A 19,577-nucleotide genomic window follows, 5' to 3' on the forward strand; every position below is an offset into this window, starting at 1 on the left:
ATGACTATTGTCCTATTGACTTAACTAACTACTGCTTCTAAGTTTATTTACATAGGGTATATTTTCAGGATATTTCTCGAGTCGCAGTGGATTCTGATACAACATGTATTTTATCAAAAGTTGTGCCATTAAATTCTAAAACAACAAATTTATATGCACATGTCAAGAGCTAAAGTAGTGTCCCCTAGCAATAATATAAAAATAGAAATTTAGGCAGCTGGCACTAGAAGACTGGCTCTACAGCACTATACTCTCGAAACCCATCAGTGTTGAAATGTGATACTAAAGAACCTGATTTTTTATCATTGAAGAACATAGGCTGCTGTAATTGCTGCTGTCTCCCTTGTTCCTGCTCCAACCAAATGTGGGTTGTACCACATTTGCTATTTCCATACATATAATCCCCAACCACAACTGGTCTTACCTGGTCTACCCTAATAATGTCAGAAACGTACATCTATTATCCAGATTATACAATTACTTTCACCTTTCAGTGCTCCTCCAGTTTCCAAAAACATTTGCAAGGTCTTACTGGAGGACTACTTGGCACAGAAACTGTGACCTTCTAAACTACTGTAATTTCCCCATAGCCTCACTGAACATGAGGTTTTCCAAATAATTTGCAACATATGATTATTTTTCTTTATGTGTTGGAGTAACTCACAGGATAGGATATTTCATACACAAACATGAAAAAATCCTTGAGACAGCATTGATTGTAATTGATGATATACTTTAAGCTTCCTTGAAGCACAGTGCTAATGTAAGAGTTGAGACTTAAAGGGAACTAATATGCATAACACTTTGTACTGAAATAAAATGTTTGCACAAACTAAGAATCTATCACCATCAGTTCCCTTAAATTATTAAAGACATCCATGCCATATAGGCTCAGAATGAAGAATTTCCTTTAGAAGCTGCACCTTACTTCAAGAAGTGGAAAGATGTAAATAATTTTGAAGTGGTAATACTCACCTGACTGAAAGTTTTAGTTAATGAATGGCACTCTACTAAAGAAACAACCTGCTAAAATTAACCAAATTAACCATTTCCTGCAACATTATCAGCATTTCAGACTCCCATGAATTCCCACTGTAATTACAGAGGAAGAACAGTAATGGTTTGGCTTTACCATAAAGCAGAAAAGTTTTGGCATTTACACGGTACTCTGTGCATTTTAAAGACACCTGTTCAAGTACTTGGACAACTTCAACATACCCCTTTGGATCTTCCAAAGTGTTCCCCATCAAGTCCAATACAATCTACTGCTTTTGTGTTACTATGAAGAGTATCTTATTACACAATTGTCCAGCCCTTTGTATACCGTGACCTTGTCTCAAAAAGTTGTAAAATGCCCTTCAAAATTAATGATACCTTACATTGTGTTTCTTTGTGACTTGCAGGGCTTGAACCACAAGATACAGTCCCAGAGTTGGGATCTGTTCCTTCCCTATCACAGCAAAAGGACAAATATCGTAAATTGTAAGTGCAAAACTGTCTTCTGATTTTCAGCTGGCATAAGATCTTTTATTATGGAAGAAATATGGTTTGGAAATAAGCAGGGAGAAACTAATGTCTGGTTTCCGTTCCTGTATAACTATATTTGTTTCTTGCCAATTGAAAAGGACATTTGCTCATAAAGTTAGAAACTACCTGCTTGATGCTCTTTACATTATAGGTCAGCTATGAAGGTTCTGTTTCTGTTTGACCTGAAATCTAATTTGCTTCTGAAGACAGTGCAGAGACAGTTTGTCCCTCTTTAGAAGTATCAATGTTCTAAAAAGACTCTGCTCTACTGGATCTTCACAGACTGATATGCCATCACTATTGTTCCATATTTTAAAAGCAGATTGATAATAATTATTCTTGAGAAATACACTAACACCAGTAAGCGCTAGATTATGCTGGTCTATACACTGTCAAACACAGCAGACGTAGCTGTTGCTAGTTTTTATGTGTATTTTGTCAGGTGGGAATAAGATCTTTACATAGGTAGGGAACACCTTGAAATTTCACACGAAGACAATGAGACTACAGCCACTGATTGGAAAACAGAATGAAGACTGTCCTAACCAGACATACATTGCTCTGGTTACCTTATCACTAGTTACACTTCTCTTCCTTTTTGGTTGGTTTGCTGGTAGTAGCACATGTAAGTCAGCTGTTGTGGGTAGACCAGGTTTCACAACTGTCATGAGTGTTTCTTTGGGTATATTGGTTTCCTGTGAAGACAAAGGCATGTGGCAAATTACAGAACAGCGTTCTTTATATTTTGTAGAAAATACTTCAGTAGCTCCATGTGTGTATTTTGGTCTTTGGTGTTAAGATCCTTAATCTTTAGAGGGGATTTCACCAGAAGCTAAACCATGGACAAAGCCAAACATAAATCAACTGAAATGTGAACTGCTCTTTGAAGAGTGGAACAGCTAAGCATTATTAGCATATTAGAGTGATTTAGGGGCATCATGGAAAGAAGTAAAATGATGTGGGCATATAGTTTTAGTAAAGTTCTGCAATGGTTGTACATTTTTAGCATAACATTAAACAAATTCCTAAGGGATTTAGGATCCTTTGCAGGCCATTCAGACACTTAGTAGACTTAGAAGGGCATATTAATTTCAGTTAACTCTAACTTAGGGAGGCTACATTTCCATTAGTGTTTAATGGGCAGAGAGAATTCTTCCAGGGTGATACTAAGAGCACCTAGGTTCAGTTCCTGAAATTGTAATGAATACCTGCATCCCCCACTGAAAGATAAGTGCTTCCCTTTTAAAAATAGTTTGTGCAAATTTTGGGTTTAGTCCCAAATTCCTCCATGTCTATTTTATGCAGCCACACAATTCTAATGACAGCACCCTGGGCACTTCCCATAGGCTTTCTCAAACCGATTCTGGCATTCCATTAAATTGCTCATATTCTTTTGCAAATGATTCAGTAATTATTAAAATGCAAGAGCTATTTTATAATGGAGGAAAATATTTGTTTGACTGACAGGTTATGGAATGGGTTTAAGTTGAGAAAAGTGGGAAATTACTTTAATTTGACATTTGATGTGAACCTTAAAAAGAAGGCAGGAAATGGTATAAAGTCAAAATTCCAGAACCTGATTTGCACCACTACAAATCCAGGAAAAGTCAATATTTTAAATAAATTATCAACCTGCATGTAAGTGCTACTGTCCTCACAAATGCTGGTGGTGGGTGCACACCCGGTTGCTGGCATTGTGTGTACCTGAAGAGCACAGCTCTAGAGCTCACAGTTTTCATGGGGTTCTCTTTACTTATCTCACAGTCTTGCTGCATGGCTTTGTACTTGATTTAACTTGCAGGATTCAGCTGCTCCGAATCCACATTTGTTTTGTGAACATGATCTAAAAAGCCAGCTGTATTAATGGTACCCCTATATATTATAAATAATTTTCAAAGTTACGTAACTGGCATGAATTCTTTCTTTCTGCTTTGTTTTTACACTAAGACTATGTCTTTTACTTTGCACAGCATCTTTGCTTAACTTCTAAATATATCACATTTAAGCTACTCTTCCTGCTTTAGAGTCAGCACTATTTGCCAATATGTCTATATCCCTAATCCTAGAGAACAATATTTAGCATTAATTGCCAATTAGGCTGTGTTGGACCTAAACTGTCTATTCAACAATATCATCATCTGGAGTCTGTACATCAAAGCTACACTAGGCTCAAACTTGTTTGAAATGTGGCTCATGAGGCTCACTGTATTATTTTGCTCTGCCTAGTTTTTTCTAAATGAGAAGGCATTAACTTAACCTTCAAGCTTTATGACTGGCCAGGGAACATTTTACGAGCAATCTGAAAGAGCACCTTTGCAAGAAGTCGTGTTACTACCCGCCCTATGTCTTCCCTCCACTCTGGTATGTCAGGGTTGTACATGTCCAGGTGCTTAGTAAACTTCAGAGGAAGAACATGAAAATGATCTAGAAAAAAAAAAAGAAAGAGAAAAAGAAACATTTTTGAACAAGTAACAAACCAGGCTGCAAAAACAGTTTTGTAAAAATGAAAGCTGAAAATATATATTTTGCATTATTTGCTGTGCAGCACTGCGGTATCTAGGGGCCCCACTGCTCTGTGTTTACTCTTGCATGGAACAATAGTACACTCCTGTCAGTCATTCAATTTCTTTCTGTATTTTTTGTCACCATCAAATCTGTGCCTAAAGGCAAAGCAGATTTACATCCATGCTCTGGAGTCATAACCTTCCCAATAATTTTTCCTTAGGACAATACACTACACAGACATGGTTGATTTCTTTGATTTGTAATGGGAATGCACCAATGGATTTTATTCTTACAGAATCATAAGCATATGGGGTTTGCTCATTACGTGTTCCTGTTTTTCACGTAATATGAATACATACTCCATAAACTAGCTGTGAAAATAAGAACAGAAATTATATGAAAAATGCTAAGTACTGCCCTCTTTGAAAAAATAAAAACAAGACACACCCACAACATTTCTCTGGATAATGTTGAAAATACCTGAAATACTAGAAATGGGCTGTTCCTCAGCAAACAGTCTCTAAAATCTTCCCATTCTCCATATAGTCTTCTTGGACAAACACCCAGAGAACTTAATGCAAAGCAAAGAGACCCTCTGGAATGCATGAGTCAAACCTGGCCTCCCCAACACTTCCAAGAGAATTGTATCTTAATGCAGTTCTTTCCCAAAGGTTTCTTTATTTCCCTCATGGCCAGTACTCTCTTGCTCATTGTATCAGGAGTGGTCAACATTAAGAGCAGAAGGAATTTTTGAAAGTCAAAGTCATTGATCCAGACAGACTAAGAGGGTTATACTTTTTCGATTTCTAAAAAAGTGGATGCACTCCTAAGTGGTAGCATAAACATTAAATCCATTTATCTTACGAAAGGAGAAGGTTCATAAAAGCTCAATTTAGCCTGAGTGTGGTTTTCACCATTATTTTAAATTAATAAGTATACTAAAAGCAAAAATAACAGAATCTTCTTCAGACAATAGAGATGTATCATGTTGTTTATTTCCCAATATCTCAAGGCTTTTAGCTCTGCATTTAAAAGAAGCTTTTTCACTTATCACAATTCCCACATGTGACAGCATAAATACAAATGTAAATAATTTGTCTGCACTACATTTTTCACAGTTTATTATGCCGTGTCACCATATTATAAAACACAATAAAACACACCAGGGCACAATGTGAGACAAGAGCTGAAGGGTTATTCAATAATTACAGTAGAGCTATACTTGATCCAAACTCTCAGATAAACATCAAAGGAACAGTGATATATTGTGATAAAAGGCAAATATTTCACATTGTTTTTAATGCTGGAGGCATACACATATTATTTTTTTTTCCAGAAGTATTTACACTACTTAGAAATTTTAAGAAACTTTCTAGCCATAGGCCAAAATACTACTGAATCACTGTTGCTACATACAGCATTCGGGAACCACCATAACATTTAAAATAAAGAAACAAAATGTTTCAGATGAAATCTTCCACCCAGTCACACTGTTCAACTTTATGGAATTACATAGTGACAGTACATCCCTCTAATTTTAAGAATTAAACGTGGCATTAAATATAATTTTACGACAGGTTCAGTTGTGTCAGGGCTGGTTTAAGAGGTATAAGATACAAGTACACATGAAACAAATAAAAAATTAACAAGAGTAACCTCTCACCAAAAACGTGGACAACTTTTGAGTCCTGAAGCATGGAGCTCCCACAGGAAGCTTGCACTGTAACTCTGATGTCACCTGTCTCAGCAAACTTCATCACCAGAAAACTCTCCAGTGTAAGGAGTGGCTTTAAAAACCAATGAAAAGGTGAAAATAGAATTTCAGCAAGACCCATGAGAAAACTGTCTGAAGAAACTGTCATTAAAAATATTAGCAAAAAAGGTTTCACACATATTACTAAATTAATCAACATATTATCAACTTGTTATATTGCCATTTTCAGTATAGGATATTTCTTTCCATACATGGATCCTTTGTAATCAGAATAACTGCCAGATGGGGCGAATATTTCTTGTAGAATAATCGTTAATTAAATTGCAATCAGATCCCACTGAAATAAATGGATTTTGAGGCAGCCTAAACAATCTCTACAAGATAGTATCAAGCAAGTCATTTCCCTCAAAAAATGTAGGGTATGCCAGGGTCAAAAGGATTAATTCTGACAATTTAAGGCATGACCCATGAGGGTGCACCAGTCCACCATAACCTCCAAAGTGGAGCTGAGATATTCTGTTCCCTGGCCACATCCGTATGAATTACAGCCCCCTTCACAAGACTACATTGATCTGCACTGCCTGCTCTAGCAATGGCAAAGTCAATAATGATGAACAGATACAGACTGGGATTACGGTACACAGCACATTTACAAGAACAAAGTTCATTGCACTTATCTGAAGCATTCCTGTCATACTTAGTCTTCCTCATATAGAAAATATTTTACTTATCTGTTATTGAAAGAACTACCTTAAAAGAAGTTAACCCAGCTAGACAAGAAATATTTTAATAGAAATATTTGGATATTCATTGCTTTAGGACACACTTATCTAGACTTGCTGTCTCCAAATGAATATCACTACACTGTCTGAGTGCTCTCACTGTTTTGATATCCCAGGTATTTTTGATATGCCAGTTTACTTTAGACTCCCAGTAAGTATTTATCTATACAACAAATATATATTTTTGTACAGCACTTAAATCTACAGTACTCAAATTATCAACATGGAAGTGCATAAATCCACGTTTCATCATTCGATCCCAAATGTATCCCCCTCCACAAGTTTTTTTTTTCCACAGGTAATGAAATAGAATACATTTTTGTCATCCCCCCCCGAAGATAATAGTTTAGAAAATCAAACCAATTCTAGAAGGCAAATTTCCATTTCCACATAAGTAGCAATAAAGGGAAATCAATACCTTAAATGTATGTGATAAAACAGAGGAATTTAGATACTGTTTGCCACCAGACACAACTGGCTATTTGGAATGAAAAATCGGCTAAAAGAAGACATGCAACACAGTAGTATTTCTGTGAAAGTAAAAGGTGTCACCCAATCTTTACTGGAAAGAGATTGAAAATAATCTCAGTCAAAACCATTCATGTACCTGAAGATTGTTTCCTATCCACCAGTAGAAGACTGTCAAATTAGGATTCTTAGGCAGTATGATGGCTGTCAGGTTCACCTCCTGGTTTCTCCCAACGACTGGAACCACTTCTAAATTTAAAGCTTGCAGTGGAGCTGAAAAAAGTTCCCAAAATATCATTCAACAAGTATCTATCAATTTATTAATACCTCTTTCCCCCAAAGCCTCTCATTTGCACACCGTAAGGTCCTGAATTTATTTTTCCCTACCTCTTGCTTTTACATCTGCGTTGAAAAGTTACGTGCATAATTGGTAGGACTTAATTTCAACCAACCCCCCCATAACCTCCCCCCACCCCACCTCCCCTCAAATCCTAGAACAATGATACGATCACCAAAATGCACATCTCTGATCACTATGGGGTTTTTCTGGTGCATGTCAAATTGTAGAAAACATAAGTAAATATCCCAGTTAAAAAGTGGAAAAGGCAATCTCAGCTGTTTTTTTTTTGTTGTTTTTTTTTTTAAGTAATAAAAGATCAAATGAATAGAAATCTAGCAAATCTCAAATTGCTAAGGGAAAAGCAGAAACTGAGAAAGAATGTTGCTGACTACTAATTTTCATTATAAAATATCAGCTGTTAGGCTCACACCACACATAAACCCTCATTAATGCATGCTTTAAAATAGATGCATACATCAGGGGAGCATTTATTTGCAAATCAAAATAGATAACCTCTGCACTCTAAAAATGTGCCTTAGAGTAAGTTTATTCCTTTCTGAACTTTTGCCTACGAAGGCTATAAACTTTATTATTGTATAAAAGAAATGCATCATTACAAGGATTTTATCTGTTTCTTAATGTTGTATTTTGCCTCATAGTAGAGTAACTTTATTGAAAGAAAATCTTTCCCTCAGAGGTTTCCAAGTATATCTTTTTCAGAATGTCTGAAGGTAAAAGCTTTATAATAGTATACTGTGATAACAGAATTTCTCAACTTCAGATGCACCATCTACCCAGGATACCACTTTATGGTCCCACATGCGTTCGTTACAGAGAATGAATACTAACCCATCCAGTTTTGTTCCATTCTACAATATCTTTTACCTCATTCAAAGTTTTTGCATCTCGGTGCAGACTTAAAGGTAATTAACACTGGTCCTAAGACTTCCCCTTACTCTCTTTCATGAACCCAGTCATTATCTGTTCACTTCCAATTCACTTTGACTAAACTGATTGAACTTCTTTGAGAGCAAGTTGTTTGAGCCGTGCACACCTTCCTTTTCCACCTTACTTCAATCGGGCTGTGTGCTACTTCATCCGAGTGCAAGGCTCTACTTTCATTCTGCGTTTTCTCCAATGACTCTTTAACCACCTATGTGAATTCAAGACACGTTGGGTGCTTAAAAAAATGGTTTCTTCAATACCTTCTTTACTGAAAAAGAGTTAAACTGACCTCCTGTTGATAGTGTCTTGAGGAAAATGCAGAAGTTGTAGAAATTCCGTTAAATTTGTTCATCCTAGAAACAAATTTTCCTTCTGATGAGGCAAATTAAAGAGGTCTAGTGGGATCCGCATCACTCTTTTGATTTTACCATAAATTTACATTTTCCCAGAGGAAACTAATAATTTTGAGATATGGTTTTACTCCTGAAACAAGTTACTTTCTTTTCCAAAATTTTTAGGGGGGAAGTTGTTCGATACTTGAATGATGAGTTATGTCATGTTTGCCATACCTCTATATAGTAAAGAGCTAAAAATAATTATTGCGAGTTTTAATGCTTTTCTCAGTCACACAATTCCACAATGCATTTGAACAAGCTTCATAGCACCCTTAAGTGTGTACAATTAGGAATGAAATTGATTTACACAATTTCCATTTAACAAAGCTACAATTTCAGTACAGGTTTCAAAGCTCCCTGAATAAACACACACTATAGAGATAATGTTTTCATGAAAAAGAAAATGTATGACTAATTCTTCTTTTCTTTTTATTCTGCTTTACCTACTGACATTTAACTATTAGACTTGCTCTAATTTCTCTTACAGTTCATTAACAATTTGTAGATTGGGTGATCTGGATTAGAAGGCATAATCTGGATGACAGACCAAAATCCATATAATTGTTCTGCATTACAGGGCATTTCACAATAACAGAACTTGGCAGGACTGAGATGTATTCCCTTTACCATTTGTCCCTGAAAAAATTCCCTGGGAATACATCAGCTGGAGATGGAGTGAAAGCAGGACTCTACGGACATATCTGCTTTCATGGTATTTCACAGTGAAAAATGTCTCTGAACAGCTATTAGTGTTTCTCTAGAATGTAGAAATTGCAGTTTAATTAGTGTCAGCTAATTTCTTCCAAATCTTGTGATTTACCTAAAAAATTAAACAGAGCAAATCACACAGAAAACATTTATTCAAGTGAGCTGGGTAACATGCTTCCGTGGGTCTTCTGGACCATGTGCAGCAACCATGAACAAGCTCAGGAATGGATCATATCTGCTTCAGTGCTCTGCTGCCTCTGCACTTCATTACCAAAGTTGTCTTAATGCACCAGGCATTTTACTTGTGAAAAATACCTCTGGTTTCTGCAGTTTGCAAATCCACTGCATAAACCACAATCTACATCTATCATTTTTAACGTTTATTCTGATGTAGGCCACACCAGAAGCACGTTTGGAGAGAGCAGTAGTTCCGCTCTTGATCAGGGCTTGCTAGTGGTAGTCATTCTCTGAATGAGTTCTCCTTGGAGAAAAAGATGTTACACAGTATTTTGCTGTTCATTGCTTGTAGAGATCTACTGTTCCTGTGCTTTATCTATTTCTCAGCACCTAGAAACTCCTAAAAAGTAACAGTGAAGCCCTAAGTAATTTGTCTGGGCTTCCTGGTGTTGTTAAATGATTTAAAAAACAAACACAACAAAGAAACAGATAATGAAACTGAGGTGGAGAATTTGATTCTAACCCATTCCATTTGATTTTAGTGGGAGATTCGCCATTACCATTAATGGATTGGGCTCCATCTGCTAAACAAAGCAGAACTAGAAACTCAGGTCTCAAGGACTCTGAATAGCAAAATACATAAATAACAGCAGTCACTAGGCAGGCTGACATAAAGCACACAGATCTGTGCACAGCCTTGTGCGCAGCTCCAATGATTTCTGTTGCTTTGGGATTAGGCTGAAAGACACACCACTCACAACTGAGAGAAACAGACACCTGAGGAATGCAAGATGAGTTTCCTTTCTTTTGATGTTACTTGTTTCTGATTTCTTGACACATCTGAAAACAGGCTGAAAACAGGCAGAGCAATAGCTGTCTTGAATCTCAAAGGAAGTGGCAAATTCAGTTCCAGTTATGAGTTTCCTTCTTCATTTCAATTATGAGATGACTGAGGTACATTAAGCTTGCAATAGTGCATGATATTCCCCGTGCTGTGCTATTCTTTTAGATCTATTTGATAGGGGGTTTTAGGTCTTAATTAAGGAGAGGGAGGAGGCCCAAGTCAAGTAATAGCGCCTACCAACACGAAGTTCTACCCAAGTACTACTTTAAAACTTTGTGAGAACTACCTACCTAAAATCTAAATCCTAGTACTTTAGTAAGTACCCTGACTTCCAGAAACGCTGAGCTTTTAATTCTTTTCTAAAATCATACAAAAGCTCACATATTTCTCAACACATCTGTTCACTTGCTTCTCACAGAACCTAGAAGCTCCTAAAAAGACATAGCTTGAATTTCTCAATTTTAGCTGCTAAGACTGCCAATGGGGTCTTGAGTCAAGAAGGTGGATCAGACCTAAGATTTCAACTGAGACATGCTTGCAGTTTAAAAGATTAACACACCATCCTTCTCACAAATCCAAACAAAAGTAACTCTGACCTGCTAACACATTAGGTTTACAAGCCTCTGCATTGAAAACATACAGCACGGCAAGACTGCGTGAGGTTACTGATAAAATATGCATTTTTCCTAAATGTGGCTAGTAATTTTCTTTACTACTTCATAGTTTTCATGAGGTTTTTACACAGTAAGAAAACTAAAAAGCTGATTTACAGTTGACTTGGACGAATACCACAGCCTCATCATGGCCAGCCACATTCTCAGCCTTCACCGAGACACGGTAAATCCCAGGATTTTCATAGTGGTGACGGATGGGTTCTCCAGTCATTGTAAGGTTCACATATATCGCCTTAAAGCCATCTCCAAGATCTACCTGGTATTTGGTATTCAATATATCACCCTAAAAGGAAAATATATAAAAAATATTTTCAATGGCCAGAACCAAAATAGAGAGGACACACGATTATAACCATTTTCTGAATAACAACAGCATTTCCAGCCCATCCAGATTTTTTGACTCAATTGCAATAGTTGCAGTAAAACCACTACACCCATGGCAAAGATCAGGGGTCCTCAAACTACGGCCCATGGGCCGGATACGGCCCCCCAGGGTCCTCAATCCGTCCCCTGGTATTTACAGACCCTCCCGCCCCCACCCCCGCCAGGGTGGGGGAGAAACCAAGCAGCCGCAGATGACTGCCTGCCACTTCATCTGTGCACCGGCCCCCTGGTTAAAAAGTTTGAGGACCCCTTGCAAATACTGTAGTGCAAGAGATGTCATGTGCATTAATAGAGACAATTTCAAATTTCCACAGTAAGGTGCTACCTTAAAATAAGATACCTGAGACCACTAAAGAAGCTGTATGACACAGAAACCACCACCCTTGTCTTAATGCAGGTGGATGTTAACTAACATAACAGTGCAGGGCAGCCCCAAGTTCTGGAGTGATGCTCATATGATTGCAAACAACTGAATATTGTTATTTAGCAAATTACCATTCATCCAGTGAGCTTCTAGCCTATGCAATTATAAAGTAAAATTAATTGGTTTAGATATTTTTGACAGCACCTTCTAACCATACCCTCTGACTGTCAACCGTATGGCCTTCAGGATCTAAGCTGGGATCTTTGTAGAGTTCTACTTTATTTTACAGAGTTACCAGCACGTCTAGAACTAGCATACTCTACTGCAAGAGTAGATGGATGCTTAATGAAGGAGATTATCAAGCTGAGTTTGGGAAAGGGTTTAAAAGTCAAGGCAAATAAATCTGTCATGGTAAACATCTCAAAGAATTTATAATTCATTGCACTTCTGTTAAGTGCTCCTTTAAATGACAACGTCGTCCTAAACTCAGGCCTAAAATACTGCACGACTGATACTACCATCAGATGACAAACTTATGTCCATCACTCATGCTGTCACAGTGTAGCTGCTCAGGAGAGAAGTCAGGCCTGTGCTACGTGGACTGGTGATGTGGATGTAGTCAAAGGAAAATTCATTTTAGCTGTGAGCAGCAACACTTGTTCAATACTAATGGCAGCACTGCCCTTAGCAAGACCTGCTTCCTTGGTCGTCAGCAGTATGTTTCTGCTTGTTTGCCACAGTACGCAGCCATCAGTCATGCAATTAAAACAGGTTGCAGGGCCAGACTTGGTAGAAAAATCTCCCTATTGTGAAATCATAGTGTTGGTTTAAAAATCTTCATTGATTCTAGGAAAGGAACACATACATCCATATGCTAGTCAGGTGACCTGAATGGCCATCAGAGCAGAGAAAGACTGATACCCATCGAAGTATTCAAAAATCACTTTAACTTCCCCATAAACCACTCTCTGAAATAGGTTTGTATCAAAATATCATCCCCAAAGGCAGCACTAACGTAAATTCAAAGGAAGAAACTTAGCCTAGAACTTACATACCCTGGTATTACAAAGGAAAGGAAAACATAATATTATTTCCTCCTTTTATGATTTTGCAGTTTGGTTGATTTTCTTCCATGTTTTATCAGATGAAAGAGCATTGCTTATAATGTAAAAGAATACCCTTAATAAGGAACCTGTAGGGTTATCAAGTGCCTAAACACCATATTTCAAGACACTTAAAGGACCTTGAAAGCTTCTTCACTGTGAGTATTTTTTTTCCAAATAACATCTTTCTTTTGACAACAGATGGGTAGAATTTAGTAGAGGAGGTAATATGTTATTAAAGTTTAAAGCAAAAAAGATGTCTTATTGCCAGCAATGTGCCAGTAAGTGGAATCTCTAGATGACATTAGTTTGCAAACAGTTCTCGTTTGTTCTTTCTTACGCTAACAAGAATGCATGCATATTTTTTCCAGGTGAGACAGAAACCAGTGTTGAAAGGCAGTAGATGCCGGCTTCTCTTAATTTTTATACTAATAGCTTCCCTACTGTAAATATGAGAATGCTGTCTTCAAAACACCAAGGCATTTCTGTTTCCATGACTAGGAAAGACAGAGAGCAGTGGAGAGATAACAAGAGTCACAGAGGGAAGAGGCAGTTAAATTTAAAAGGAATTGAGGCTTCCAATTCCATGCAAAATAGATGACTGTCACCAAATTATTACATTCAACCAACATATTTTGCTAAAAAAATATTATAAATTATTATTATTTCTAATGTCATTTGCAAACTGTCCGAACATACTGGAAGCCTGCTTTCTATACTCCGTGACATCTGGCATTCCTGCACCTAGTGACATGCATTCACATAACCCAGTAACTTAATTTTGTTCGGCCACATAAGTCATATGTTTTGGTTTATACTAGTAGAGCTGTTTCTTAACCTCAGTAATCATTGCGAATTCTCATTAGACTTTGTTGTATAGATGTAATCCTAAAAAACGCTCGGGACATTTGAGTATAAATATTATTCATAGCCATAGGGGGCAGCAGACTGCTACATTTCTTCTAAATCTGCCTTCCACTTCGAGGTACTGAGCAAAGACTTCATCAGAAAACACTGCATGGGATTCCCTTCAAGATTCCTCACTTCTAAAGGAAGGGTTTTGAATAGTTTTGTATGTTTTATGTATTGCCACAGAGATTCATGAAAGCTTCAGTAGGAAAAATAGTCAAACTGCCAATCAAAACCATTAGAGTCCAAATTGCAACCAAATGCTCTATTCTTACAATAAACATTTCCAAACAAATTATAAAAAGAGAAGGCAGTATAACTTGCCATACAAACTGTTAGGGCACCACAAGCATTGGGACACAGAGTCTGCGAAGCATTAAGCAGCCCAGTGCTCCGCACGTAACCTCCTTGATACCAGTACAGAAATAAATCCCAAGTGTCCGATATATATTGCACGGGTTTGCCAAAATGTGTGAACTTTCTTCAAGTTCTTGCAAATCAGTGGGGTTAGCCAGGAAGTACATTACTCTAGTAACCTGAGCACAGCAGTTATAGCCTAATGCTAAAAAACAAGAATTAGAAAACATAACCATGGCAAACAATTAATCCAAAAGTTACTCAGTGCTGTTGATCAGGGCCTTAGAGTATTGCCTGTCTCAATAAACAGAAAAAAACCATATCTTTGGCAACACAACTGATATATAATAAATGCTTTTATGCTGAGTTATTTGCTGATTTCTATAAAGCTTCTCCTCATTCCTTTCTGAAAGGCAGATTTTCAAAAACACTTAACCCAGAATATTAACTGTTCTCTGCATTTCTGTTCTTCTCTGTCACAGCAGTTGAAATGTTCAGTCCAAAGAAACTGGTAATTTAGTTCCTTTGATTTTCCAAGAAGCCATTGCCTTTAAGGAATAGTGACTGACTACGCTGCTGAGGAGACAAATCCTGTTCTGTGGACAGAACTTGGTGGTTCACTGAGCTTAGTGGAATTTACTTGGACACAGAATTTCAATATTTAGAGTCATTCATCTTAGTCTCAAACACAAATTAATCTCCATTCAGCAGCAAAGCAGGCAGGAGTGAAATGAACCCTAAAAATAAGGAGGAAACTTTCATAAAGCTAATTTTCATTACTACCTGCTCTTGTCTGACGACGAAAGTGATGTCTTCCCCAGGTCTAACAGCCAGGCTTTCTTCCCTGATGCTGATGTGAAGTCCCTTGGGAGCAATCAGTGGACACATACGCTGTGCTAAGTTCTGCTGCAGGTCTACACCACCTTCACACACATTAGAAACAACTTTTCTATACCTGCAAAACCAGTAAGAAGCGAGCACACTGAATCAGAGGTGAGCAGGAGAATGCTATTAGAGGTAGTGAATGCAAGTGTGATCATAGCTAATGAATATTCCTTGGGTTTACAAACAGACAAGATCATAAGTGATCAAAATCAACTCATGATACAAATATTTTGATGAGGGACATTGCCTTTACAGAGTAAAAACTATTGAAGAAAGAGTGTGGAGCGTAAGGATTTCACTTTTATGCATTGGAAGAGTCTGCCTTTCCAAATTTAGAAACATGCCTGAACAGCCCTCCAGGAGCTAGACAGTCTGCTGTCCTCTCTGCCATACCCTTTCCTAGTATTCAATCGTCTTCAATGCTCTAGAGATCTTAATTCAAACCCCAAAGATCAGGAAGAAGTTAGACCAAGCAGCTTCTGCATAAACCCAGAACAAATTGCTTAGCTGATGATCTGAAATCTATGCATTTCTCAAAACACTTAAAATATTTATTTAACATAATCGTATAAAAGAGTGAAAAGCCTTTTAAAGAGCTAGTAAACAAATACTTGGATGTATACAGCAATTATTTATGGATCAGTTTCACTCAGGTATGTTATTTTTAAACATCCTTTAAAATTGGAGTCAGATTTCAACTCTTTTGAATTCTTATTCTGTATATCACAGCTGTCAGCCACAACCCAAAAGGCATCATTTACCTCAGTAAAGCAAATATACACAGAGACTGTAATTCTATTGCTGGATTAGACATTTCATCATTTGGTTCTCATCTCCCCAACTGACAGAGATGATGTTATGATAAGCCAGAATAGATGCCAGCTGCAAGTTATTCTCAGCACGGTCATCAGAATACATTTTAGTGTATATTCTGTGTGGTATTGTTTATGGTTACTAAAGCTTTCCTTTGATTCTGAGTGTTCCATATGGTCAGGAAAAGAATCTGTTCTCCACAGAACTCCTTACCCCTATGGAAGTGAGAGACCAGGAAGTTCCGTGAGATGTTACTGGCTACTCAGAGTAATTCATTGGATGCAAACTGAAAATTGGTCTGAACACAAGCAATGGGCTAAAATGTATCAGAAGTGTAACTATGGCTAGAAAATGTTACAAAATAATAATAATAATAAAAAAAAAACCCAAAACTGAGAACAAGATAGCTCTCCCTCTTCTCAAATAGATTGGTTTTGAACTGCTGTGAACATGTAAAATAACATTTATCTTTCATTAGTCTGTAGGAAGCCTCTGTACATGCTTTAAGTTAGAGACAGAACTTTTGCATTTCCCAGTTTTTACATTTTTACATTTCCTTTTTACATTACATTATTTACATTTCCTCCAAACCATTTTTGTGGCCCTTGGTCAGAATATTCTCCTCCTCTCTGGATGCCTCTGCAAGCCAGTAGAATGTAAAATCAGCTTACCCAGTGCTGCTGGTGTATGCTTGCCCCAGCATGCAGTCTTCAGGAGGTGCTTCTGGGTTAAACCAAAAGTCAGCAAAGCATTTGCTAGACTCCGACATCAGAAGTGCAGAGCGCTCAAAACCATAATCACTGAAAAACATCAACACACCAAACATGTCACTAGCCACTATCCCCACTTCATTCAGAAGTCTAACTTAGGGCAGATGAGACTACTTTTTTAACATTAAAAATGTTTTTTTAGTATTATTCTACCAGCTGGACATAGGAGTTGATGAAGCCAAGTCTAATTTCAATCAATGGGAGTTGTGCACACTTGGGGGAAAAACTGGTTGTAATGACTTTGTCAGTTCTGCAAAGTTAACTTTCATGTGGTGTCCTTTGCCACTCAGACCAACACATTTCTTCTGGTTGGTGTCTTTTTTGTTTTGTTTTGTTTTTATTAATTTGCAAATAGAAAGGGTTTGCTTGCCTTATACATGAATCCAATGGTAATTTTTCAAGTCTTGATCAATAGAGGAAAACATCAGGTTTTGTTCAGTTAGGTGAAACAAATACTTAACGCATGGCAATGTTTTTAAGCAAAGGCAAATGCAAAGGCAACCTGTTATTTGAAGATATTTGTTTATACACAGCTATGTGGGGAGAGGGCAAAAGGAGGAAAATACACCCATTTCAAACTCAAAGTAAGTATTTACCAGCAATAAACCAAAAGGTCCACAGACAGACTCACCATAAGAAATCAGAGTTCACACATTCACACACTTTGGATGTGAGAGCTGATGTGAAACTTCTCCCTTTAATGCACCACGATGAAATCTTCCTCTTTCGAAAGCTCCTCTGCTGGCCCATGATGCAACGATCACCCTGAACAGCAAAGCACTGGACTTATTGCACACTGTAACCTACACAACACAGATGTGACCTTATGTTGTCCTGAGAAACTCTGGTCTTGATGCCAAGACTATAAACTTATAACAACTCTCTCATATTCAAATGTATATAGGTATAGAAAGCCCTCATATCCACCGCTGTTCGCTAACTGGCCATTACAGATTTGTAACACACGCTGTGTTTTAGGGAACTAACCCAAAGATATACATGAAAATTCAAATGCCATTTGACCCATGTTCCATGTGTGCACAATCTAGGCACAGGCCTACAACTGGCCGTTTAAAAATTCAGTATGCACGCAGATGGCTGAAATTCCATCTAAATCGCTGTATCTCCTGTTGGCAGGCAACATCGCGCACCGTTTGGTCGCAGGCAGAATGAAGACTCGTCGCCCCCTACTGGTAACTGGGCAGCTGTAAGTACTCTGTCAAAGTGTTCTAGTAGTTTCTAATTTCTGAAAGACATTTCAATGTCAATATCCCAAGATACTGTTACACTTTACGCTCAGATTTGCAAACGTTATTTGTAAATATACACCATTCCCAAACAAGAAGTACAAAATGAAGCATTTAGAGAACTATCAAATGACAGCTGGAAAGCTGGAATAACACAGACCAGCTTGCAAAAAACTTCCAACCCTGCAGAAAGTGAAAGAACAAATGTACTGGAAGAAGCAGAACATAATAATCAGAACGATTATGAATAAATATGACATATTCTATTTAATGTAAAAAAAACCCCAACACCTCACATTGGTCTGTTTAATCAATACATTGTCTAGAAACACAGCTTCGCAAAATTGGATTTGGCCAGAGCACCAGGATTAGCACAGCCTTAATGCATTACTGCAGAAATGGTATTGCCCAAAACAACTGGACTGCATTACATGATTGGTCCACCGAGATCCTAAATTACTTCTGGAATGGGCTTTACTTGTGGCAATTTATATACGAGTACAGTATGTGGTCAGGAAGTTGGCAGAACACATGACTGCATGTTGAATTTGCTTCAATCAATATTACACATTTCAGTTTCTGGTATATGCTTCACAATCCAACAGGACCACCTATTATTATGGCAGACCACCAGATATACTTCCACCTTTTCCCAAGGCACAGATCACACAACCGAAGGGAACACAAAATCCTCTCCCATTTTAAACAATTGTAAAATCAGCATAAACCAACATAAGGAGATCAAAGCTGGGGATGTACCATCCAGATTCTGTTTGAAAACATTTTCCTAGCACACAGCTCTACATTGAACTGAAAGCTACGGAGAAGTTGTGACAGTTAACATAAGACTGTGAATACCTGTAGATTTGTGAGCTCCCAAGACTCATAGTCATCATCAGTGCACTCCCTGGGGAAAGATGGTCTGAAGTCCACTTTCACCAGTTCCCAGTCTGAACGGTAGCTAATATGTCCAAAGACTCTGAACAAAAAGATCAAAAGTAAACTCTTACTGCAAAGAAATACCAGACATTGCAGATTCAAATTTGCAGTTCAGTCTTTTCCTTTCCATGGCCATGGTTCTCTACTAAAAGGTCCCTGGTTAATTTTTCTTCCACTTTTACTCCTCTTCATATACAAGTTAGAGAACATATACAAGTTAGAGAACATTTAACATTTTAGTTATATCTCAAGTTAGAGAACATTTGCCAATTCTCTATGAAACTTTACAGTGAAAAAATGTAGCTTATAGCTTATAGATTTTTTCCCCTCAACAAACTATCTAGAACATTAATTGGAAATATACTACCTTTTCTAATTTGGAACCCAACAGTTTGGTCTATTATCTTGCTATATGAAATATGCAGAGCTCTCAGATTTTGATAGGGAATTAAGGGAGCTGAACCCAGGATCACCAGATTCAATTTCCAGCTCTGTCACTCATCCCTTAAGATTACAGAGCAACTTCTTCAGTTGTTTCTGATGTGTATTTTTTTTAACTGTTACAGATTTCAGATGGTAATTTGCTATTGTTTAAACTCACAGCAGTATCATTAAATTATATTAATTTCTAAGCAATACAATGTATCTACACATTGTGCTGAAGAACTCTTGAGTGTCCTCTTCATTTCAGATAGTCCACCGTATAATAAAACCCAGCCACAAACTA

General features: G+C 37.5%; 1 protein-coding gene across 6 annotated transcripts in view; it reads right to left on the bottom strand.

The window, feature by feature from the left end:
- The window catches only part of SORCS2 (sortilin related VPS10 domain containing receptor 2), a 569,561-nt gene that overhangs the window by 18,534 nt on the left and 531,450 nt on the right, over positions 1-19,577 (bottom strand). For all 6 annotated transcript variants that reach the window (XM_080373393.1, XM_080373391.1, XM_080373389.1 and 3 more), the window contains exons 15-23: positions 18,770-18,890; positions 17,296-17,429; positions 16,566-16,694; positions 14,980-15,151; positions 11,176-11,362; positions 7,136-7,269; positions 5,696-5,819; positions 3,839-3,951; positions 2,097-2,222 (exon numbers count right to left, since the gene is read on the bottom strand). In XM_080373393.1, the coding sequence (XP_080229519.1) occupies positions 2,097-2,222; positions 3,839-3,951; positions 5,696-5,819; positions 7,136-7,269; positions 11,176-11,362; positions 14,980-15,151; positions 16,566-16,694; positions 17,296-17,429; positions 18,770-18,890 (1,240 nt within the window). The remainder of the gene's footprint in view (positions 1-2,096; positions 2,223-3,838; positions 3,952-5,695; positions 5,820-7,135; positions 7,270-11,175; positions 11,363-14,979; positions 15,152-16,565; positions 16,695-17,295; positions 17,430-18,769; positions 18,891-19,577) is intronic.

Source organism: Falco punctatus (genome assembly GCF_963210335.1).
Source record: "Falco punctatus genome assembly, chromosome: 1".
NCBI lineage: Eukaryota > Metazoa > Chordata > Aves > Falconiformes > Falconidae > Falco > Falco punctatus.